At 38.0% G+C, this 15,425-nt stretch overlaps 1 protein-coding gene across 2 annotated transcripts in view; it reads left to right on the plus strand.

The window, feature by feature from the left end:
- KPNA1 (karyopherin subunit alpha 1) overlaps nucleotides 1–15,425 on the plus strand; it is a 54,263-nt gene that overhangs the window by 7,735 nt on the left and 31,103 nt on the right. For both annotated transcript variants that reach the window (XM_080390949.1, XM_080390950.1), the window contains exons 2-6: nucleotides 4,819–4,952; nucleotides 7,281–7,388; nucleotides 9,181–9,280; nucleotides 9,852–9,946; nucleotides 13,845–13,976. In XM_080390949.1, coding sequence (XP_080247075.1) covers nucleotides 4,824–4,952; nucleotides 7,281–7,388; nucleotides 9,181–9,280; nucleotides 9,852–9,946; nucleotides 13,845–13,976 — 564 coding nt within the window. In that variant the 5' untranslated portion in view covers nucleotides 4,819–4,823. The remainder of the gene's footprint in view (nucleotides 1–4,818; nucleotides 4,953–7,280; nucleotides 7,389–9,180; nucleotides 9,281–9,851; nucleotides 9,947–13,844; nucleotides 13,977–15,425) is intronic.

A 15,425-nucleotide genomic window follows, 5' to 3' on the forward strand; every position in this document is an offset into this window, starting at 1 on the left:
CAGAAGATTGTGCATCCTGTAATCATGGCTCAGTGAATTGCTTAAATGTCTGTCCAGGCTGTGCTGTAGATGTTTGGTGTGATGTTGAGAAGCATGATTGTGAAGAAACTTTAATTCTCTAGGAGGCCTAGAGTCTTATGGCAGAGCCAAGAAGCAAATAGATCTCCACTGAAGTAAAGGTTTTGTAGTGTAGCTGAACCATTTCTTACCATGAATAATTCCACCTTCTCTCACTGCTTGGAACTGTGTTGAGAGTGCTGTTTCCAACGCAGGTTGTCCTTTCAGGGCTAACAGCCCCACATGTTTTTTTCCCCCTTGTCTTTCTGGCAACAATCTGAAGAAGAGACAGCAGTTTGACTGTAGTAGAGCTAAGTATGCCTCCAGTAAGTCCTTTCCATCTGCAACTGCAGCTTAGGAAACCAGACTAGTAGTATGTCAGATCATGCATCTTTAAGATAACTTTTTTAACGGCTAACACCATTTCTCTTCAACCTCCTTGTCTGCCTTTGTTTTCAAGTCTTCCTTTTCTGATATATTTCTATTGGAAGGTAGAACTTCTTGTACAGGTCTACACTTCTGGAATACTTTTTTTTTTTCCCACCCTAAATTCCAAAGAAGGAAAGTTTGTCTCTAACAGTCTTTAATATCAGCAGGGTATTTGGTAATCTTAGTTTGAGTAATTTGCATTATATATAACATCATGCAGGTCTTGATTTCTAGAGCCTTTAGTTTTACATCTGGATACCTCTGATGTGAGGAATATCCAAGAGTGTTAGTCATACGGCATTCCTGTTGGCAAAGCCCTTAAGTGTGGTGACAGCGATATCCGATTTAAGAAGGCAGGGAGTTAATTTTTGTTCCTGTCTAGGTGATTGCTTGGGACAGGACAGGTCATTGCACTAAGTGACTCTGCCTTTCCCAGTGCCTCTGAATTTCTTTGACCTGATGAGCAAGGAGAAATGCAGCACTTTTCCTTTCTTCTAGAAACATGTGCTTAGAACACATCACATTTGGAAGAGTCCTTGTCTTGATCAGCAAAAAATTTGGGGATCATAATTTCCTTAGGGAAATGTAGACATCCAGGAATAGATTGTGGTTTTAATTTTACTAAAGATCATTTTCATGGCAGTGAAACTGAGGAGGAGGAAGTGTCATATGGGGTTTGTGTAGTGCTGCACAAAAATCTAAAGAATACACCTTGAAAACTCCTCACCAGGTTGCCAGAGTTTTTATCTGTAGCTGGGAGTATCCAAAAAATGTGGAAAATACTATGCTATCTTTAGGAAAGAAAAGATGGGTAGAACATTTCCATGGCAACCACCACAGTTTTTCACCAGAAGTAGCATTAATTTTGATCGTGCAGAGAAGATCCAGGGTTTGCTATCCAATGGTGAATTTAAAGTGACCAGTGAAGGATGCTCAGTTAAGCCACAACAAAACTGCAGAAATGAGTCAGGCAATTCGAAGTTGTTTTGCCTCTGTGGTTTAGTCTGGGGGAAAGGCTACATCCTGAGAAATGGAAGAGTTGATTTACAGCAAACAATCCTTGGATGACTGTAACAAGTAATCTAGGATTGTTGTATTTTCAGTCCTAAACAAAATAATTTGGGTGCTCACACTGAATAGGTCAAAGGTGCTAGAAATAGGTGTGGGTTAGATGAAATCCTTGATGGGCTCATTGAATTTTTCACTGATAGTCAGGGAACCAGTAAAAGAATGATAAATAGTAATGATTTTAGGAGATTTAAGGATATTACAAAAACTGCTTTTAGAAAATAGTTTGAGATTTAATGGTTATACAGGTTAGGTAGGCAGGTATATAAAATGGATACGTTACTATGTGTTGGGATTCTGTTTATTTACTATCAGTGAGGGACTAGTTTGAAATTGGTGATCTCATTACTACTTGGTAACTTCTTGATTCAACTTCTCAAATTATTGAACTCATTATTACTTGAATTGGTAACTTCTCAATAGTGAAGGGAGCTTAATTTTTTTTACTTTTAATAGAAGAAACTGTCTTCCCAGTCATTTGGTGGTAGGAGTTTCTAGAAAGGCTTTACTCGCAGGTAAACCACAATATACTACTTTAAAAGGATTTTAAGCATACAGATTACTCAGAAAATAGAAGGGGTTAGTCAGCAGTGAGCTGTTTTGAAAATCAGGAGTGAGCATAGCTAGAAATTGCAGCTAGGCTTCTAAAGAGTGTAATAAATAGAAGATAAAGCTTGTGAAGCCATTAGGTAGAGGGGTTGAAGTAAAGTCAGAATTTAAGTAAATCCTGTGCCTGTATTTTCAATAAATGAAACAATGATGTAAAGTGTGACAGGAGAGGGCTAATAGAGCTCTGAGAGGAAAATTAAAATTATTACTGAAGTCAGAAGCAAAATTAATTTCTCTCAATTAGTATACGGGTTCGGAGTTGAGGGGAAACTAGGTAAATAAGTACAATAAGGAAGAATACGCTAAGGAAACTTGATGATGATGAAGCTGGACGGTGTCATTGATGTTTAGAAACTCTGGAACATCATATGAAGGGGCTGCATAATAGAAAAGAGGTGAAATTCAGTGTTACGAAATGAAGGTGTTCCCTGGCAAAGATTTCTTTAAGTTAAGAACTTTTAGGGATTGAAAGTGAAGGTGTGAGATGACCACAGGAGCTATCAAAGACCTGAAATCCCAAATATAGGCAAATATAATGTGAGTTTGAGATGATGTTTTTCAGATGGAAATGGAGAATTGCTAACCGTGTCAGGGAAGGCCTGAGATCTTATCTGGGCTGTTGTGTGTGCCCGTGTTCCTGTTCAAAGGCAGATTGACTAGGGTTGGCTGCAAAGCCGATGTCCTGTCTGGCATGTCCTTTTAGCTCATGGTTGTCCATCTGGTGTTCGAGTTAATTTTGCTAATTGTAGAATATATAAATATTTCTTTCAAAATGTTTTAGAAACAAAAGAAATGTTGTGTTCTGACTATTTGTTAGACTGAACTTCTTTTTGCAGTTAAAATCCAAGCCTTCCACAAATAGTTTTTATGTTTAATGTACAGGTAGTAGTCACTTAAACTAAAAATGGGAAGAAAATGTTATAGCCAAGCATATTGGAAGAAACACGAAGACTTTAAGCTCAAGCACCTAAACACAGGAAGAAAGGAGCCTCTAAGCTGTTATGAATGATGTAGGGCTTAAGGCATTCTAAGGTGTATCTTTTTGTAGGACCTTTATTTCAAATAAAACCTTTTCAGGAAGAGCCTTTTTGGCAGAATTAGGCTGCTGAATGACTTGCTTGATCTGCTTAGGTTTTTATGTTGCATTCAGTGTGATCTGTGATTGACTGAGCTTGAATACAGTAGTTCTTTCTCTTAACAGTTTTCTAAATCTCAGTTGGCAGAATACAGTAATGCTTGACGTGATGCCTGAAATGTCTTCAGTGAGTCAGTTCTGATCAGAATTCTTACAAACAGTTGTCAGGTAGCAGTAACTTTAAAAGAGGCTCTAATAAGAAGCACATTTGGATACCTTTTTTTCTTTAATCTTTTAAAAGTCTTTGTGCTAACTGAAAGAAAAGGAGGTTAGAGTAGACTTTATTCTACATTTGTATTTTAAATAGGAAACCTAAGCTGTTGAGAGTCTGTTTACACCTGTGTTGCTCCATTTTAAAGAAAAAAGTACACAGGAGATCATTTATCATCTGGTGATTCTGTGCTTATGGAATTTGAGGTAGGTAGCATATTTAATATAACGCATTAGAGCATTTGGAAGAGACCTTTAGAAGTCCTCAGTTACCTTAGAGTAACTTTTTATAGAGCGTTAATTTTGTATTACAAAGCTGCAGGTATTCACAACATGTTGGAGATTCTGCATCTGTATGAAGATACATGGAAATACCAAGATGTTTAGAATTTGGTTCCCAACATGTTTTGGATTTAAAGGGGAGGTGTAAGGAGAGAAATAGCAGCAGAATGGAGTGCTAAGAGTAGAGACCTGATCCACAGCGCATTGGTTTAAGGGGGAGTGTGGTATTTCCACACAGCTTTGTAGCTATTGTTTTATGGTACGTAACTCCGAAGTGCAGCTTTGTGCATGTGAGAATCATCACAGGTCACTATAAATGCTGATCCACTGAGTTACGTAAGACAGAGTCCTTGGAAATCATGGACTAAAAAAAGGCCCCTCCACACAAACAGCGGTGGGATTAGAGGCTGGGGGTGGGGAGGAGGGCAAGAATATCACGGGCAGCAGTGAGCATTTTCAGTGGTTAAACCATCCCCATCTAAAACTTCTCCATTTCATTTTCCTTGTAGGCGTTGTCTGGATAGATAAAACACAGGGTTGTGTTGAAGTAACTTAAAATGTGGATTTGGAGTGCAAAAAAGCCCCTGTACTGACTTGCAAAGTGAATTAAGCTAAAAAGCAGCTAAACCCCCTTCACTTCTGAGTGAAGGCAGTGGCATATAATTAGTTTGGCTAATTCCCTGTGTGAAGAAATATTAAGATTTATTGGTGCAGTTTTGTTTTTAGTCCAGACTGTATACTCTGCCTTAGAGATCTTAGTTCATTCTTAATATTACACTTACTCATACCTTGCAGCCTCAGAGAGCAAAATAAAAGTTTGTTGTTCTGATGTGAACAACTGGCACGCTAAGGTGACAATTCTGTGAAATTTTGCTTTGTGCCTTCTAAGCTATTGAAAATTAATTGACAGGATATAGAGGGGCAGTGGCTGGAAATGCATGGGTACAGAGACTGAGACAGAGTATAAAATAACGTGTTGTTGGAAGAGTAGTTCTTCTCTGACTTCTTTTAAAAATTTTGTTGTAAAGGAATCATGACGACCTCAGGAAAAGAGAATTTCCGACTGAAAAGCTACAAGAACAAATCTCTAAACCCTGATGAGATGCGTCGCAGGCGAGAGGAAGAAGGTCTTCAGTTACGAAAGCAGAAGAGAGAGGAACAGGTACTGTACTACAGTTGTGATAATGGTAACCAGTCCTTAAACGGTCTTGTCTTCCCCTGTTCTGACTCTTCGCTTCTCCCAAGTCCCTTCTTAGTTGTTTCCCTTCCAAGTTCATACATTGTCAGTCTGAAATCAGAGTCACTTGCAGACTTTACTGATTTTTCTGCAGGCTTTACAAAACTTAAAAGTGCATGCTGCTCATTTGCTTCGGTATAAGCTTGGCCAGAGCAGCTTAAAGGTGATTTGAATAAAGCTGTCTGACCTTGCAGTTAGGGTGATTGAGGAACTCCTGTTTTGTTTTTTGTTTATGGTTTTGGTTTGTGGTCTGTGTTTTTGTTTTTGGTGTGTGTTTTTTTTTTTTTACTACCTGACTTGCGGCTTTAATCCCTGTTCAAAGAGTGACAAGCTGGGTTGACAAGAATGCAGCTAGAACTGAAGGAGGAGGAGGTCTGACCAAGTCTTTATAAGTTGCAGTGATGATTTTCTTGATGGAAGAAGTATTTTATTGACCTAATTCTTCTTAGTTTTCTATCTTTAAGTTTCAGTTCATTTATGAGTTTACAAAAGTTCACGCTATGTTTATGCCTGTAAAGGTGGTACCTACAGTGGTGCGATTGGTGCATGTTGTAAATAAAATGATTGAGAAAAATGCTCGGGAGCAAAGCTTCTCTACCTGCTCATGTCTTCCCTAGTTCTTACTGCTTCATTCCTTGTGCGAAGTGGCAGGTGTTCTGCGGGTTTCATCAGGAAACAGCAGCAGTGGCAGAGACATGGTGAAAACCATCTTCTGATAAGAACGGGTAGCACCGGACAGATCTTTCTTTTCTTAGTTGTGTTCATTGGAAGCTTTAAGGGATTGGTTCGATTTTAAACAAAGTTACAATGAAGCCTTTTTCATCAATGTTGAGGTTTCTGGAGTGAGAATGAAGATAGTAATGTGCTTTCGTTTGGAATGGTAAATCAGGTCTGTTGTCTGATCTGTTTAACATGGTTTTCACAGTGTCAATACCAGATGCTTCCAAGGACAGGTGGGGAGGGTTCTGGGAGGGAATTGCAATATTTCATGTTGATTTTGCTCACTATCTGCAGGTATCGTTTCCAGATATGCTACTAGTAGCACAGAATATTGGTCTTGTTTGCAAAGCCATTACTGAATTAGGAAAATGATGAGTCATTTTCTGTCTAGTGTATGCCTCTTGACCTCTCTTGGACCTGATTACAACAGGTTGGCTAGGTAAAGTGTGTGGCAGTATTTCCTTCTGTTAAGGAAAATTGTTAGTCCTATCTGGACTAACAGTGGAGCAGAAGTGGAATTGCAAGCAGAGCCTGCAGCTCTATAATTTCAGACCTTGTACAGGTACTTCTATGTATTTGGTACGTAACTCATGGGAGTTTGTTTAAATTCCCCTTGGTTTTGTTTTTGGCTTGTTATTTTTTTTTAGCTGAACAACCCCACAAAACCAACCTTGGGCTTATGAATTTTCACATAACTTGGCAATGTGTAAATTTTGGTTTAAGATTGTATTTGAGCACATACAGTAGGTTGGAAGAAATACCATTCCATAAGGATGCCCATCACTGACCTAGGGTTGCTGTAGATGTAGCAGTTTGGCGTACTGTTTCCTCCCCATCTTCTCTGGAGAAGAGTAACAGCAGGTCTGTGTCGGGGCTCTGTCCTGCCTGTCTGCGGTGGTGCAAATCTGATGTGGTGCAGAGCTGCAGGCTCGCTTCCCGAACTCGGCAGGCCGGGCAGTACCCCTAGAGCAGACTTGTCATTGCTAATGTTTCTTCCAGGGAGACAGCTGGATTAAGAGGAGACTTAACTAGCCTCTCCAGCTCTCCTCCTGACATCTCAAACTGGGTACCTTCTCGAAGTGGTAGCAATGAAACTGTTCACCCCGGTATAATTTCAGTCCCATGTGACACCCTCCAAAGCCCTCTTTTTGCCACTGCAGCTTGGTTACCCCAGCCTCTGCAGGTGTTCTGCAGACATTGTTATACCCGGCGATTTTTCAGGTCTTTGAGCCCCAGCATCGTCTGCAATGAAGCAGTTGTCTGGAAGCTAGAGATAGTTCGTAGATGGAGGGGAATGGTGAAGAGGGAATATCGGTGAGAATTTTTCAGAAATGTCGGGAACCAATATTCCAGCACATTGCTGCTTTCATTTACTTACATGACTAAACTTTCTCCGTTTACTGTCAGGAGGAGTCCTGTAGCTAGAATACTAGTTTTTTTCAGGTGATAGCATATATTGTTTTTATTGTAGCCTAACTTGACATGCTGTGTATATTGGCTGCATAATATGTATTAAATACTTTCTCTCTTTAGTTGTTTAAACGCCGAAATGTTGCAACAGCTGAGGAAGAAGCGGAGGAGGAAGTGATGTCAGATGGTGGCTTCCATGAGGCTCAGATGAACAACATGGAGATGACTTCTGTAAGTCATCAGAAAGGAATATGGTGTTTGTTGAAAGGGGCGGGCCTGTTGTGCAGTGACTTGAGAGGAATGGAATTCCAGGAGAATGTGAAAACTGGCATGCAGAGTGCTTAGGGACGGCTCTTAAGCACCTGTCTCAGTGTACTGCCCTGAAACAGATTACAGGAGAGAAAAATCTTGTGGATAAGAGTGAGTGGTTGCTCAGTGGATATGCTTTCAAGAGAATGAACTAAACCATCATGGCTCCAGACAGGCTGGTCACTTCCTGGTTTTGGTGTTTGCCATTATAGGTGATTTTATCAACTGTTGCCCAGAGGTGTTGGGGTTTTTTTAATCTGAAATTCATAGTGCTTGTAACATGAAAATACAAACCAGGCATTGTGTTATTGCAATTTACAAAGTAAAAAGGGGCTCAGAGGAAAACTTTGTTAGTAGACTTTCAAGTGGCACCATTTTTAGCCAGGGTGTGGGAAGCACAGCTAGACCTAGCTTATCTACATGCCTGTGTCCTTAAACTGCTTTCCAAGCTGGAATGTCATCCTACAGAAAAAACTTAAGTGGAAATTAGACTTTTTGGCTTTCTCCCTGTTTCTTTACCACAGTCCTGTCCCTGGAAAGAAAAATGGTAAGGAATTCAGGCTGTAACAGAGAGGTTTAAGGGAAGTGCAGTCCTCACTTAAGTCTAACTGCTGATTTTCACACTTGTGTCTGTATTCAGAGTATGCAAATGATGTTTTCATAGAAATCAGGCTGGGCTTGGTTTCTCTTGGTGCTTGAAGTTTACCTTGAAGATTACTGTGAAATAGAATGCCTATGAACAGTGTGGTAGATCACTGATAGAATATATTGTTTTGCTCTTCAAGATAGTCTTTGAATATCAGACAAGTCCTAAATACCATTTAATCATTTGTGTAGAAGCTTATATGAAATGAATAGACAGTAAAAGGTAATTGAGATAGATACTACAGTTTACTAAAATGTCGTTAATTTCAGGATTTTAACAGCTGGAGCTGCTAGCTGTTACAGACAAAGCTTAAGTATTTTCAGCACTGTCATCTGTCTCCCTGTCTATCTAGGGGTTTGAATCAGGTCTATCTAAGGGTTTAGATCAGAAGTGGAAGGAAAAAATCTGACTTTCCTCATGCTTCTTTACAGGGATTTACATGTGTGATGAACAGACTGTCAGTTTTTACCTGGCGTTAGAAAGATTACTGATTTAATTTAGCTGTATTAGTGGAAACCATCAGTATTATGGAAAATTTAATACTCTTACTTGATTATGGTGACAAGCATTAGGTTTGCCAGCTCTTCTAAAATGACAGGTCTCGTACATTTTGGTGTAAGAGAATGAGTCAAAATGTACATGTTACAGAAATCTAAATAATAGTGTAATCAAAGTGGTGTTCTTGTATAACAGTAATTGCTATTACAATTTAAACTGCCTTTTGTTGAAGCTGACAATTTTACATTTATTTTAGAGGAGGGGAGATAGAAAAAAAGGGAAGAAAGTACAGGTGAGAGATTCTGAAGAGTAATTTTCTTACCATATCTGAAATAAAATCTGAATTTTGGCTTCCAGAAAAGAAAGCCGACATGTAAGAGTGATGCTGCATATGTAGATGTACATGTGTGATGGCTCATTTGTTTCCATGATGGTCTTACCTAGATTTTTACTCAGTAAGAGATGAACTTGATACCAGTGTAGCAAAAGTAACGTTTTTGCCACTAATCCCAGATTTTGTTTTCCCAATTTTCTCTATCACTGTCATTGTCTCCCCCACCTGAATGCTAGAGTGCAGTCATCACCTCTGATATGATTGAGATGATTTTCTCCAATAGTCCAGAACAGCAGCTTTCAGCTACCCAGAAGTTCCGAAAGCTTCTTTCTAAAGGTAAGGACTGAAATTACTTGGAGAAAAATGTAGAAGTGTCCCTGGCATATGTTCTTACTTTGACAGCAATAAAGATTGAGTTTTGTACAGAAATTTCTGGATGAAACTCTGTTTTGCAAAATATCAGCTAGGTGTGTGTAATAGTCGCTTTTTTCTTGAAATCTATAGATAACTGCTAGGTGATGCAGATGTGATGTCTACTCTTTAATATTGTAGGGCAGTATCTCTATGGCTTAAATATGCTGATATACCCAAGTTTCTCTGCACGTCTGCATGCCAGAGTGACTTCACAGAACTGCTGCTGTGAAGTTGGTCTGCCTAAGTTACCGAGTGCGTAAATGTTTTGAGTAATGTTAGCTCATTACCTCAGAATTTAGGCTGTAGTCTTCTTACAGTGACAGATGGGAATCCTTTGTCTTTTAGTAAAGGTAAAGCAGTATTGTATAGAAAAAGAACACACTCTTAGAAAAGAGGAGTCAGTATGTCATTGAATATTATTTTGATGCACTAATTTGAGAATTTCCCTACAAAAAAATGAATTGTATCTAACTTTGCTTTTTGTTTTAAATAGAACCAAATCCCCCAATAGATGAAGTCATAAGCACACCGGGAGTGGTGGCCAGGTTTGTGGAGTTCCTCAAACGAAAAGAAAACTGTACATTACAGGTATAGAAAAATAAATATATCTTCCTATATTACAAAGGCATTTGGTGATGCAGATTAGGAAAAAAAAATCAGTGATTTGTTTAATTAGCTGTACTTTCATTTTTTTTACTAGGTTAAAAAGCTTTTTTATCTTCAGAGTTTCTAGCAAGACCTTTGGAGACGGGGGTAGAGAGATATGTTTGAGATGCATTGTGTGGTTGCTAGGGTGGGATCTTTACACTTTGTCATGTAAGAAAGTGTTTAAGACCTCAACAGATGAAAAGCTATTAAACTAAACTTCAGTGTTTGTCTTTTTTGTACTAATGGAAGATGGTTTTAAATCTCTAGAATTATAACTTAAATTTCTAATCAAATAAAAACCAAGTTTAAATTAGATAGAATCAGATAAAGACAGAAACCTTGAAGCTTACTTGCTCTGGTTTGAAGAACTAAACTGTGTCTGCTACAGTGGTGCTTAATTCATCTTGGACTTGCTTCTCAGAGCTTTGTCTCATTTTCAGCTATCTCTTTTTTTTCTTATCAAAGTTCTTTCTTCTGGGCTAGTAGAAAATAAAAAAAAAGAATTGTCTAATAAAAGGAAAAAGTTAACAGGTAACCATTAGATACATTATATAGGTTAGGATCAGTGTTCTTTCAAAACGCATAAGGCAACAAAGTTGCTAATGCCCATGTGAAATCCAAATTTTGGTGAGTGGAGAGATGCGAAAAATTGGCATTTTTTTTTCCTTACACATTAAAGAAGAGGTATAATTTATAGGAATTATTTTTCAAATTGATACCTACATGATTCCAGAGTTCTGTTGGCTATCTTTGAGGAGTCTGAGGACAGTAACTAAGAGTATGTATCAGATTTAAGCCAGTTGGTTTGCAACTCCAGTGAAAAGTTTCTAAGCAATTGGATATTAAAAAAAAAAAATTGAATACCTTTTATTACTTCATAGGGTGCTAGCATGGGAGCCTAAGACAGGCAGATGCAGGGAAACAAGCTCCTAATACTTCAAGGATGTATTTGAATAGGAAGGGAAAATAAGGGTAGAAGATACTTCCTCAAATGCAGATACATCTTGAGTTTAAAAAACTTCACAAGCAACTGTAGACTGAGTCAAATCATCATGGCTTTACTGATGTAACATGTAGTATTGATCTTTGCTTTTTCTTTGCAAAAATCAAAGTTGAAACTTCCAAGCTTGTCATAAAGAGTTTGTAACAAAACATTGAAACCTGAGTACATTGCTTTTGATACTCCATTCCAACTGCTTAATTTTCCTCCTTGCCAAATCTGTCTGCCTGCTTGGCAGTTTAGGGTCTGCAGGTAGAACTTTTTGCTGTGATATGTTAGGAATTTCCCCTTGACCTTGCTTTTTAGTATTTGTTTTTACTCTGTCAGTGTTTCCGAAAGTGTTTCCTGGCACAGGTACAGATTTTGGGCTCACCATTTTAGGCATTCCTGACTCTAGCCTAGCTGTAGAAGGAAAGGATTTTCAACTAATCCTGGAAATGCTGAAGTATTTTTGTGCTTAGGTACTGTAGGTCCATGTTGATGAACTTGGGAATTTTGTGTGACTTTATGCTCTGTTTTTCTTCTGTGGTGTCAATGGAATATACACATTAAAAACTGGGGTTCTGGTATCAGTGGTAGGAAGGATTTGTCTGGAATTCCTCTGTCCAATTTTTACTCAAGCGATTTCAAGAATTAGAAAAACGCCCCTCTCCGTGATCACTTAAACCCATACATGAACAAGTAAACTTGTCTTGTGCAAAATCTTCTTGTGATGGAGTGGGAAATCTGAAAAGAACAGTGCCACAGAGATACCAAGATTATTCCTTGGATGAGATTTTCTTCCTGTCAATTAATTTTAATATGATGAAGGGGTTTTTTTTTTGTCCTTTGCCATTTGCATGAGGCTGTTCTTTAGTTTATAGGTCCTGGAGCATCAGGTGTCCAGAGTGGGGATGGAGGAGAGAAGCTGTCTCTCAGCTAACCTTTCTGTAACTGACGCCATCTGAAATGTTAAGTGGTGTTCACACAAGGGCATCATCTAATTCACACTTGAATCTAGTGAGATGTTGGGAGGAGCTCAGTTTTACAGAACTTTGTTCTACGAAAGATGGGGAGAGAATTAGCTCATAATCAAAACTTACTTTATAAATGTTTGAGGAAAAGTACAGATTTGTGCAAGACCTGCTATTTGGTCTTAAATTTTAATCTTTTCATGCATAGGGTTTCTTCTTTGTCATGGGTGTATGACTGGAGAAGGTGTGAGTCTGAGTTGAGAATAGTCCAACCTGGTAGCAGCCATCCTGGTGGAAGCCAAAGGGCAAGTTCTAAAACATGAGTAAGAAACCTCTGTGGTTGAGATGACTAATAATCCTGTTATATTGCATCACAAAACACTGGATACTCACCTCAGAGAAAGTAAAATTACAGGAAAGCAAATACATTTTATATTGGCCTTAAGCTCTGGCCTGGGAGTTTTGCTTCTGGTTCGTTAATGATGAGTGTTGCAGCTTTGGCATTGTGTGTATCTACTTTATTGCAGCCCATATTCCTTGTGTATTACAATGATATATCTTGGAATTGTTTATTCTGATCACATCTTACCAGAAGATAATTTAGTTCATCAGGAGGGCAGAATTGTATTTTAAAAACTAAAATATTTAATAATTAAGAACACTTGGAAATCAGAAGCCTTACAAGCATAGGCTTAATTGTTGAGTTCTTATTTCAGGCCCATTTCAGGAATATGTATGTCCCTTTAGCAGGAGGTGCTTTTATTAATAAATCCTAAATGTAAGTTCTTGTTGCTCTTCAGAGACAGCTAGTCTTGGGAAGTATATCAGGACTTTCACTGGAATACTGCCAGATCAACATCAGTTTAATAAAATTCATTAGTAATATCAAAGTTGGTCATTTATAGCATACAACTTTCCAGTTTTATTGTTTGTTGATTTTTTTGCCTTTTCATTCACCTTTTACAAGTCTTTTCATTCTCTAGTTTCTGAATGTATCTGATAGGATTTAAATTTGCTAGCATATTGTAATAATTTTTGGACTGAAAAGCATGCAGAAATCTACCAGAAATCTAGATTTTTAGAATCTATATTTTCTGAGTTCTGTATCGGGTAGTGTTAACATTTGCATTTCAGCTTAAAAAGTTAATGCTTTCACAAGTTAAGATTAAAATAAAAATGAATTGCAGAAACAGCTAAATGAAAAGATGCAAAGTGTTAATTCAGGATCTCAGTTTTGCTTCAAGTCTTGAATAAATCATCATGCACTAATAATTCTTGACAGTAATACTGATCACAAGAGTTGGAGAGAAGTACTTTGCTGTAGTTGCAGAATTCTACCAGACTGTGATCACAAACTTGTTTGGTTTTTTTTGAAACCTCCTTTCCTTTTTTTTTAATTTATTTTGGGGTTTTTTGTTTGTTTTTGTGGTGGTGGTGGGGTTTTTTAGTGGCTTTTATTTGCTTTATGTCTATAAAGTTTTGTCAAACAATGTCTTTTTCATGCATCTTCAGGAAGATCATTGCTGATTCAGTGAATGCAGGTATCTGATGTCTTGTGGGAAGACTCATTTTTGTGTGTATAGGTTCTTAGCTGGTAATGAAAGGCAGTAGAACAGGCCAAAGGTAATATAATTGCATAGCAAAAACCAATATTTGAAAAACACAGCAAACCTGATGTTATTCGCATAAAGATCTGCAAATTTTGATTTCAAATGATATTGGTAACTTTAACTATTGTTCTGATTCCTACTTTGAAAATTGTTTGTGTTAATATCTCACGCTTTCCCTACATCAGTTCCTTCTGTCTTTTACAGACTTCTAGTCTTAATTTTTGGTGTGGCACAGAAGGCTTGTAGTAAACTTCCTTTTGTATTTTGTTTTACAGTTCGAAGCTGCATGGGTGCTGACAAATATTGCCTCGGGAAATTCCCTTCAGACTCGAATAGTGATCCAAGCAGGAGCCGTCCCCATCTTCATAGAGCTGCTTAGTTCAGAGTTTGAAGATGTGCAGGAACAGGTACAGATTAAGAATGGTGTTGGGTTTGTTGTGTGTGTGTGGGTGGTTTGTAGGGTTTTTTTGTTTGGGGGTTTTTTTTTGTGTGTAGGGGGGTGGTGGTTTGGTTTTGTTTTGGTTTTTTTCCTTCCCCAGAAAGGAATAAGGCTGTCCTGTAAGAAAGCCTTTACAGGAAATGTAGCGTTTGGCAGTTTTGCACAACAGTTCCTTTCTACCTAGCATGTCTTAAGATATCTAAGCAAGTATTGTATTTTTCTTTTTCTGGAGATGATGTATTTCACCACAGCCAATGGGGTAATGCATTTTGATCTCTAATGGGTTAATATTTTTCTCTTGTGTTGAGGCATTCAAGAAGCTTTGTTTAAAAAATTGCTCTAGGGATGCGAAGTTCGTGCTTATTTCTCCTGAAGATAAAGCATGAGTGGAAATTATAGTTTGTGCTCTACAGAGAAAATTATAGTTTGTTCTCTAAGTTTGTTACAGAGTAGATGAATATTCTTTTAAGGCCCAAAGAGATCATCGTAAAGCACAGACACGTAAAGCAAATGTTTGACTCGCTAATTTCCACATGAGGTCCATAACTTTTGTTTGAACAAAGATGTAATCTTGCTTTGAAGGCTTAAGGTGATGAAATATTAATTATGTTAACAAATAGTTTCAGTTAATCTTAATCCTAACTTGAAAGTATGTACCTTTACTGTACAAATTTGACTAGCTTTGGGTCCAGGTTGTTTGCTTTTATTTCATTGTCTAGTCAGTTAGCAAGGTCTCTGTTTTTTGCTATAGCTACTTAGAGGCCATAGCTTAAGTTTTTCTTGAGCAAATGAAATTAACTTCTGAATTCTCATTATGAGGGCATTTCTCTGATGGTTGGTTTGTTTTTTGGTGACTCTTTTCTGAATGTTTCTTTGTTTCAATATTTTTTTTGTGGTGGTAAAATTACAAGCGCTGCATATTCCAGTAGCACTTTTCCAGCAATGATGTTTGCAGAGATAGTACCTCGTTTTCATTTCTGCTTGGTGCTTTGGTGTGTAAATATCCAAGATGTCTTTCTGGACTCTGCCACTGAAGCTGGCTGCAGCTCAGGTTAAGCTGATTATCCAATATGATCCATTGTTCTTTTCAGAGTCACTGACTTCCAGGGTTCAGTTCTCCATCCTGTAAGTGTGACTTCTATTCTCTGTTCCTAGATGTCTGACCTTGCATTTGGCTGTATTGAGATGCATGATTGGAGGAGTCCCAATTTAGAAGCATTGGATCGCTTTGTGTAACTTGCCTTTCTTTCTTATAGCTGGCTCAGAGTGTACCACCTGTACTTAAGGTTGCCTAACATTTTCCACAAAACAGATATATATGTATTTTTTTTTACTTCTCAGTTGTTTTATAGGTTAATACTTCTTCCACTGTGCAACTTCCCATTTTCAGTGGTCTGTCTCAGGCTGAATTATTTTT

This window comes from Falco punctatus, assembly GCF_963210335.1.
Source record: "Falco punctatus genome assembly, chromosome: 6".
NCBI lineage: Eukaryota > Metazoa > Chordata > Aves > Falconiformes > Falconidae > Falco > Falco punctatus.